We start from the raw sequence: 8,797 nt of genomic DNA, 5'->3' as shown, positions 1-8,797 counted from the left end.
CTTTGCTTTATATTTCAGAATAAAATTGTGTTATATTTATCAATAAAAGGTTAGTTAAAAGTAAGCAAACAGAAAAAAAAAAAAAGAAATATTGATGAGGGGAGCGCCAGCATCTCTCAAAAGTGAGTTCGTGGTTTTGCTCTCAATGGAAAAGCCGGCGGGAGGTGCTAAGGTGGGGATGCTGAATCCACGGATGGCCAAGCGGAGACGCGGCACTTCACCGGGGGCAGCGAGGGGCCCAGACCTTGCTCGGACTGTCCCGGTGGTAACTGGGAGACCTCGCCAGTGAGGGAAGTTACAGGTCAGCTGCGCCCGGAATTAAACGACCCACAGACAACGGCGCAAACAGAGGGACTGACCTGCTTTAGTGAGCTCCCAAAACCTGCTCTCGCATAAGCAGCACCCTCCTCCGCCCACAGAGACGGATTTCTGCCCCAGCCGCAGCCTCGCGAGGTAAGCGGCGCCGCGAGGGCCTCTGGGAAGGCGGTCCGTGGGCAGCCGCGGGGCACTCTGGGACTGGGCTCTGGGCGGCTTTTTTGCGAGTGGCGGGCCGACTGTGTAGTCCGCTCCGGCAGCGCGCTCTGCCCGGCTTCCTCAGTCTCCTCGCCGGGAGCGTCCGGGAGCAGCTCCGAGGCCGCGGCGAAACCAGGTGGAGTCCGAGGTTCGGAGGAGTATCAGAGGTTAGGGGAAGGCCGGAGAATGGGCTGGGAGGCTGCGTTTCGGAGCTTAGGGTTCTGTCCCTGCGATCGCCGCGTCTCCCTCCCTTGGTGGGCGCGGCTCCCGGGAAGCGGCTCGTCTCGTCCCCCCTCACAGGCCGGGTTCCCGTTCTGGACCTTCGCCCTCGGAACACAGTGCTGTTGGCCGGGACTCCTTCCCGAGGTGGACGGCTCCCTGTTCTCATTCCTGGCTCTGCCAGAACTGTAGGAAGTGCTCAGTACACTTTAGGGCATGCATGGCACTCCCTGGGAGACAGTGCTTTAGGGCCAGAGGAAAGATCTTCCCTGAAGACAAACGCCCGCGGAGCCCACAAGTCCGGGCCGCACTGAACAAGTCAGGATGTTGCCATCGGCAATTCTGCAGAAGGCAGTAACCCATCAGAGAGAAAGAGCCGCTGTCATAAGGTCTCTTGCTTGAGCTGCTGGGTTGAGAATGGAGCTGGAAGAGGGAACTGATCTCGGAGCTCCTTGGGGACCTTGGTTATGTTTGACCCTTTTACTTTCAGGGAGCAGGGATTGGATCAAGTCATTGCATCTAGAGTACGGGGTAACGAAGAAATCATGGAGAGAGTTTGCCCCAGGAGAGAGGCGAGCGTTATGTAACCTAGGATCTGGGGTGGGTAACAGTCTGTGCAGTGTCAATCTGAGAGGAGAAAACACCCAACGTGAGGGAATGGTCAGGTAAGAAAGGACCAGAAGTTCCGGTTCTACCATAGCAAGGACCTAAGTTGCTAATTTAGGTTCTTTAATGCAGACCTGGTCTTTCAGAACTTCTTTCTCTTCCCTAGCCTTGTCATTTCAGCATTCTGGCCTTCCCTATGAGGAGGAAGATCAACGAAGTCACAGGTGAATAGGAGTTTCTTCTCTTCTAAAGTTTCATCTCCTTTGTCAGGGGGAATCGATACACTCTCTCATCTCTTCCTTGGGGAAAAAGAAGGAGATCTATCTTCATCGAGTGCTAATATGTGTACTATATGTTATCACTCAATGGTCGGATAGCTCAGTAGGGTTAGTAGGTATTTTAAAGATGTGTCAGTAACTTCAGGAAAACTAGAACCTTGTCCAAGCTTACTCAAAAGGCAAGTAGCATACTACTAAATGCTACCGAACTACTCAGGATTAGGTTCAGAATCCATATCTGTAGGACTCCCAGACTCTTGGCATTATGCTGTTTCCCAGCATCCCATTCACTTACTACCTAACAATTTTGCCATACCTGTGTACTACCTGTATTATTCTATGTTTTTACTTACTTTTTTTTTTTTACAAAAATCAAACTTGTCCTAAGAAACAATATCTGTGAAATTAGCCATTTGATGGCTGCTCCAATAACAGTATAGTTATTCTAAGGTATATCTAAAAATGTTGGTCCATGTGCTATGTAAAATCGTCTCGTGTCAGACATACAAACTACAATTTGGGACACAATGCACTGCATTATGCTCTCTTCTGGATTCTTTTCTGCGTAGGAAAGTCCCAGACACATCTGAGCATCAGTTATCCATCCCTAGTGTACTGTCTTATTCTTATAGGTGAATACTTTCACAGAGAATGCCCTGCTTTGTATCTTCTCCAAAAGACATTTCACTTCCCTGTTTAGAACTACCTGTTCTCAATGTTGTATGTAAAACAAGTAGGAACTCCATACATTTCAGGAGCTTCCTCTCTCTTTGGGGAGTTAATGTGTACACAGGAAATAGTCTAACTCTATGCTGTTCAGTAGAGCTTTCTGTGATCAGGGAATGTTCTGTATCTGTGCCTTATCTGTATCCACCAGCCAGATGTAGCTACTGAGCACTTAATATATGGCTAGTGCAACTGAGATGTGAATTTTATTTTATTTTAATTAATTTAAATTTAAGTAGCCACATATGGCTAGTGGCTACTAATGGCTACCATATTGGACAGCCAGGTCTAGATATTTGAAATAAAATATTTTAAGGTTATTGATTTGGACTTGGAGTTCCCCCTCACCCTCACAAATACCTCATAGCATATGTGTTATAAATGCCCTTTAGGGCTGGGTGCGGTGGCTCACGCCTGTAATCCCAGCACTTTGGGAGGCCGAGGCGGGTGCATCACGAGGTCAGGAGATCGAGACCATCCTGGCTAACACGATGAAACCCGTCTCTACTAAAAAATACAAAAATTAGCCGGGCGCGGTGGCGGGTGCCTGTAGTCCCAGCTACTCGGGAGGCTGAGGCAGGAGAATGGCGTGAACCCGGGAGGCAGAGCTTGCAGTGAGCTGAGATCCCGCCACTGCACTCCAGCCTGGGTGAAAGAGTGAGACTCTGTCTCAAAAAATAAAATAAAATAAAATAAAAACTAAATGCCCTTTAACTTTAGTTTCTTGGTGAAGGGTAAATATTCTTTCCAATTTTCAGAGACTTCATAGTTGAAATAAAGTTTCTTGAAATTATTTAAAGCACATTGACAGTTTATAACACTTGTGTAAATGCACAGCTTCTGTATTTTGTTACTATTGAAATATCCTGTAAAGCAATAATGTTGTAGGATACTCTATAAGCAAAAGTCTTACTATTGTATTATTTTTATTCACTGCAGATAACTTTTCTTCTAGCTATCTATGTTTTCTTTCATTAGTGACATTTAGACTGTTTAAAAATCAGTTAAACACAACCACAACTGATATTTATGACGTTTTCAGGGCATCACTTCTTACGCTTTGACATAGGAGTTGGTGCATTCACCTTATTTCACTGCTTATTAGAATAGCAAGAAGGGGACATTTGGTTCATAGCTATCTCTATCAGCTTAAATTCTATGTCAAATTATTTATTTTCCTGGCACTCAAAGTCAAACACTAATGGACTGGTTGTATCTTGTTTTGCTTACTCTCTATGCAGGTTAGATATGTGGGGTTAGAAGGAAGGCTTAAAAAGAGTATCTTCATAAGATAATTTGCCTAGTTTCTTTTTTCTTTTTTTTCTTTTTTTTTTTGAGATGGAGTCTCGCTCTGTTGCCCAGGCTGGAGCACAGTGGTGCGATCTCAGCTCACTGCACGCTCTGCCTCCTGGGTTCACGCCATTCTCCTGCCTCAGCCTCCCAAGTAGCTCGGACTATAGGCGCCCGCCACCAAGCCCAGCTAATTTTTTGTACTTTTAGTAGAGACGGGGTTTCACCGTGTTAGTCAGGATGGTCTCGATCTCCTGACCTCATGATCCGCCCGCCTTGGCCTCCCAAAGTGCTGGATTACAAGCGTGAACCACTGCGCTTGGCCGCCCAGTTTCTTAAGATTAAAAAATACTTGAAAGACAAAACAATCAAACATAATGTGTGGTCTTTGTTTCCTGGATTAAAGAAAAGCTATCTAGGACATTTTGAGGACAGTTGGGGAAATTTATATATGAACTGGAATGTGAAGGAATTACTAATTTTGTCAGATGTGATAATGTAGTTATGAGGAGAATGTCATTTGGAAGACAGTATTGTGGTTATGAAGAAGAATGCCATTTGGAAATGTATGCTGAAACATTTAGATTTTAAAGTGTTATGCTATCTGTAGTTTACTTTAAAATAGTTCAGCCAAAACAAAAAAGTACACACACAAGAAGTAAATACAGCAAAATGTCAACAGTTGTTCATCTACATGGTGTGGACATGGGTGTTTGTTGTTTTATTCTTTCTACTTCTCTGTATCTTTGAAAAATTTTTTTTTTTTGAGATGGAGTCTTCACTCTGTCACCCAGGCTGGAGTGCAGTGGTGTTATCTCAGCTCACTGCAACCTCCACTTCCTAGGTTCAAGCGATTTTCCTGCCTCAGCCTCCCGAGTAGCTAGGATTACAGGTGCCTGCCACCACACCCGGCTAATTTTTTGTATTTTTAGTTTCACCATGAGGTGTATTTTTAGTTTCACCATGCTGGCCAGGCTGGTCTCAAACTCCCGACCCCAGGTGATCCACCTGCCTCGGCCTCCCAAAGTGCCGAGATTACAGGCTTTAGCCACTGTACCCGGCCTTGAAAATCTTTATAGTAAAAAGTTGAAAGAAAAAAGGAGTACAGTACCCATCCCCATCCCACAGTAGGGTAGTGAGATATTGGATGTAAAACACGTGGCTCAGTGTCTGGCACACAAAAAATAACCGCACAATAAATATTCTCTATTATAGCCGTAAATTTTGAGTTTTTAATAATGCTGTAATAGGCAGATTTTTTTCCCATTATAAGCTAGTTTCTTGTGGAGGGAGAAAATAAACCTAATGGGAAACTCCAGTTTAGTGACAGACACCAATTTCTATAATATTAAGAGGATAATTTATGAAGTCAAGCTACTAATTTCCATGTGTCGCTGTAACATCCTCTTATTATTTCATGCATTAATTTGTGTTAGACTATATTTATTTGTATTTATATATAGTTGATCTTTGAATTTTGCCATACTAGGTTCCTTGAACTGCATTTAAAAACAGTTATTGCAGAGCTCCTTTTTCTCAAGGAACAGTTTGTAGTTGAGATTCATTTTGCTCGTCAAGGACTTTGTATCAAGGAAATTGTAGAAAGTGGCCCATGGTAAACTTCTCAAACATTGTTCCTACATTTACAAAGATGTATATTCACTTAAAATAATGAAATACTCTTTCAAGTCAATAGAATTTTGAAGCAGAAAAGGCAAACCTCAAATCTCCTTTTTTTTTTTTTTTTCTTTTTCTTGAGACAGAATCTTGCTCTGTCACCCAGGCTGGAATGCAGTGGTGCAGTCTCAGCTCACTGCAACTTCCATCTCCCTGTTCAAGCAATTCTGCTGCCTCAGCCTCCTGAGTAGCTGGGAATACAGGTATGTGCCACCATACCTGGCTAATTTTTGTATTTTTAGTAGAGATGGGGTTTCACCATGTTAGCCAGGCTGGTCTTGAACTCCTGACCTCAAGTGATCTGCCCACCTCAGCCTCCCAAAGTGCTGGGATTACAGGCGTGAGCCACCCGCCCGGCCTCAAAGCTCTTTTTAAATCTGAAGAAACTGAGGCCAAGAAAGGTGATTTGCTTAAAGTCACACACAGTATGTTAGTGGAAGATCCGGGAATAAAACTATTTTTCCACTTAAAAAATTCTGCAGTGGCTCATGCCTGTAATCCCAGCACTTTGGGAGGCTAAAGTGGGTGGATCATGAGGTCAGGAGATCGAGACCATCCTGGCTAACACAGTGAAACCCCGTCTCTACTAAAAATACAAAAAATTAGCTAGGCATGGTGGCAGGCGCCTGTAGTCCCAGCTACTCGGGAGGCTGAGGCAGGAGAATGGCATGAACCCGGGAGGCAGAGCTTGCAGTGAGCCGAGATCGCGCAACTGCACTCCAGCCTGGGTGAAAGAGCGAGACTCCGTCTCAAAAAAAAAAAAAAAAAAAAAAAATTCTGCCAAGAGATATATATGGATATATATAAGGAGCCCTATAGCAATACGTACCTGGACTATAACTCTAAGGCATTACTAATTGGTCATAAATAAACTGGCTTTTTAAAAGAATGTAAATAAATAATTTGTCATAATTTTGTTTTTATCTCACTGAAATTTGAAAGTGCTTTTGAGAACGTTTTTATTTGAACAATGCATTTCTTTAACATGTTATGCAGGGCCCTTCTAGCCCAATCCAGAGCTGTGCCATGGCAGAGACAAGAGAAGAGGAGACAGTGTCAGCAGAAGCCTCAGGGTTCTCAGACTTGAGTGACTCAGAGTTCCTGGAGTTTCTGGACCTAGAAGATGCCCAAGAGTCAAAGGCTTTAGTTAACACGCCTGGCCCATCTTCTGAATCCCTTGGGAAGGATGACAAACCCATAAGCTTACAAAACTGGAAAAGAGGATTGGATATCTTATCACCCATGGAGAGATTCTACCTTAAATATTTATATGTCACTGACCTGGCTACTCAGAACTGGTGTGAACTGCAAACAGCATATGGGAAGGAGCTTCCTGGTTTCTTGGCACCTGAGAAGGCAGCTGTGTTGGACACTGGTGCCAGCATACACCTAGCTAGAGAACTAGAACTTCATGATCTTGTGACTGTCCCAGTCACCACTAAAGAAGATGCTTGGGCAATTAAGTTTCTGAACATACTTTTGCTGATTCCTACCCTGCAGTCAGAAGGGCACATCAGAGAGTTTCCAGTGTTTGGGGAAGTGGAGGGTGTACTTCTTGTTGGAGTGATTGATGAGCTGCACTATACAGCCAAGGGGGAACTGGAGCTGGCGGAACTCAAGACACGCAGGCGCCCTATGCTCCCTCTGGAAGCTCAGAAGAAGAAAGACTGTTTTCAAGTCAGCCTATACAAATATATCTTTGATGCCATGGTACAAGGAAAAGTGACCCCTGCTAGCCTAATCCACCACACAAAGTTGTGTCCAGAAAAGCCACTGGGGCCATCAGTGCTGAGGCATGCCCGGCAGGGAGGCTTCTCTGTGAAGTCTTTGGGTGACCTCATGGAACTGGTCTTCTTGTCTCTAACACTGTCAGACCTCCCAGTTATTGATATCTTGAAGATTGAGTATATCCACCAAGAGACTGCCACTGTGCTGGGTACTGAGATTGTAGCCTTTGAAGAGAAGGAGGTGAGAGCCAAGGTGCAGCATTATGTGGCCTACTGGATGGGCCACCGAGAGCCCCAGGGAGTTGATGTGGAGGAGGCTTGGAAGTGCCGGACGTGTACCTATGCAGACATTTGTGAGTGGAGAAAGGGCAGTGGAGTGCTCAGCTCTACACTGGCGCCCCAAGTCAAAAAAGCCAAATGAATAGAAGGTATGCTTTCAAGAATGTTGATCCTTCCTGCTCCTGCTGTACCTAAGCAAAAGAGGACCAGTCTCTGGGCTTGGCTTTTATGGAGAGTGTTCTTATTTTGGTTCTTTTTTTTATTTCCACAACCTCTAACCACATTCAGTCCAGGACCAAGGCTCAGGGATGAGTGGAAGAGATGGGTTATACTGTCCCTGGAGCTTCATCATGATTGCCTGAGAAGACAGATGCTCATCATGGCTGGAATGAAGGTATCCTTCAGTAAACTTTGCTTTCCTAAGAAAATTCTTCAGTTTCTGATAAGTCATCCCTATTTTTATCTTGATCTAGGCTTTCTACAGTTACATAATAAAATGAAATGCTGTCCAGGACAGTTGAACTGATGGTTTTTTCATAACTGCAGTCCTTCAAAGATGACCACCATATATAGTTGTGTACGTGTTATTCCAAGCCTTTAAATATATACATAAACATATTTTGGAATCAGAATGAGCAGACCAAAACATAAACAATAAATATTCTCAAAGAGACAAGGGAAGATGAAGTAGAAACAGGAAGTCATAAATATTAGATATGAAAAACATAATACATGGCTGGGTGCGGTGGCACATGCCTGTAATCCCAGCACTTTGGGAAGCTGAGATGGGTGGATCACCTGAGCTCAGGAGTTCAAGAGCAACCTGACCAATACGGTGAAAGCCCGTCTCTACTAAAAATACAAAAATTAGCCTGGGGTGGTGGCATGCGCCTGTAGTCCCAGCTACTTGGGAGGCTGAGAGAGGAGAATAGCTTGAACCTCAGAGGCAGAGGTTACAGTGAGCTGAGATCATGCCATTGCACTCCAGCCTGGGCAACAGAGTGAGACTCTGTCTTAAAAAAAAAAAAAGAAAGAAAAATAATACATGAAGTAACATGTAACATTCACATATTGCAATCCAGCAGTAGCACTCCTGGGTATATGCTTGAAGAAACCTACATGTGCAATAGAAAATGTGAACATGAATATACTTTGTAGCACTTTCACAATAGCAAAAGCCTAGAAGCTACCCAGGTGCCCATCAGCAGAAGAGTGGAAAATGTACAGTAGCCAAAACAAATGAGCTACAGTGACATAAAACAATATGCATGAATATTAGCAGCACAACATTCGGTGAAAAAAGTCCTGAAAATTACATACAGCATGATACCCTTTTTATAAGGTGAAAAATAACATTTAAAGGAAAATGTAAAGGTAGTGGAGAGGAATCCCAAGCATCTTAGAAGGCAGTGGAGCTCTTAACTACAAACATCATCAAAGAAGCTAGAGGAAGGAATGATACGGACGTCACCTGGAAGATAA

General features: G+C 44.0%; 1 protein-coding gene across 9 annotated transcripts; it reads left to right on the top strand.

Moving 5' to 3' along the window:
* The first annotated feature begins 353 nt into the window (after nucleotides 1–353).
* Nucleotides 354–7,826, top strand: EXO5 (exonuclease 5). Of its 9 annotated transcripts, none has more exons than XM_063608414.1 (4): nucleotides 354–1,121; nucleotides 1,223–1,397; nucleotides 1,505–1,562; nucleotides 6,306–7,826. In XM_063608414.1, the coding sequence occupies exon 4, from the start codon at nucleotides 6,336–6,338 to the stop codon at nucleotides 7,455–7,457; it is 1,122 nt and encodes a 373-aa protein (XP_063464484.1). In that variant the 5' UTR covers nucleotides 354–1,121; nucleotides 1,223–1,397; nucleotides 1,505–1,562; nucleotides 6,306–6,335; the 3' UTR covers nucleotides 7,458–7,826. The 9 variants fall into 9 exon arrangements, with proteins under 9 accessions (XP_063464484.1, XP_054950762.1, XP_008966654.1 ...); XM_008968398.4 differs by having other exon boundaries at nucleotides 517–680; XM_055094787.2 differs by lacking the exon at nucleotides 1,223–1,397 and having other exon boundaries at nucleotides 468–649.
* The last annotated feature ends 971 nt before the right edge of the window (nucleotides 7,827–8,797 follow it).

Source organism: Pan paniscus, chromosome 1 (assembly GCF_029289425.2).
Source record: "Pan paniscus chromosome 1, NHGRI_mPanPan1-v2.0_pri, whole genome shotgun sequence".
In the NCBI taxonomy this organism is placed as follows: Eukaryota; Metazoa; Chordata; class Mammalia; order Primates; family Hominidae; genus Pan; species Pan paniscus.
Note: the sequence above shows the minus strand (reverse complement) of the source record. Positions and strands in the feature narration are given on the sequence as shown.

Coding starts and splice junctions, on each gene's coding strand:
- EXO5 (XM_063608414.1), top strand. CDS start 6,336: ATGGCAGAGACAAGAGAAGAGGAGACAGTGTCAGCAGAAGCCTCAGGG.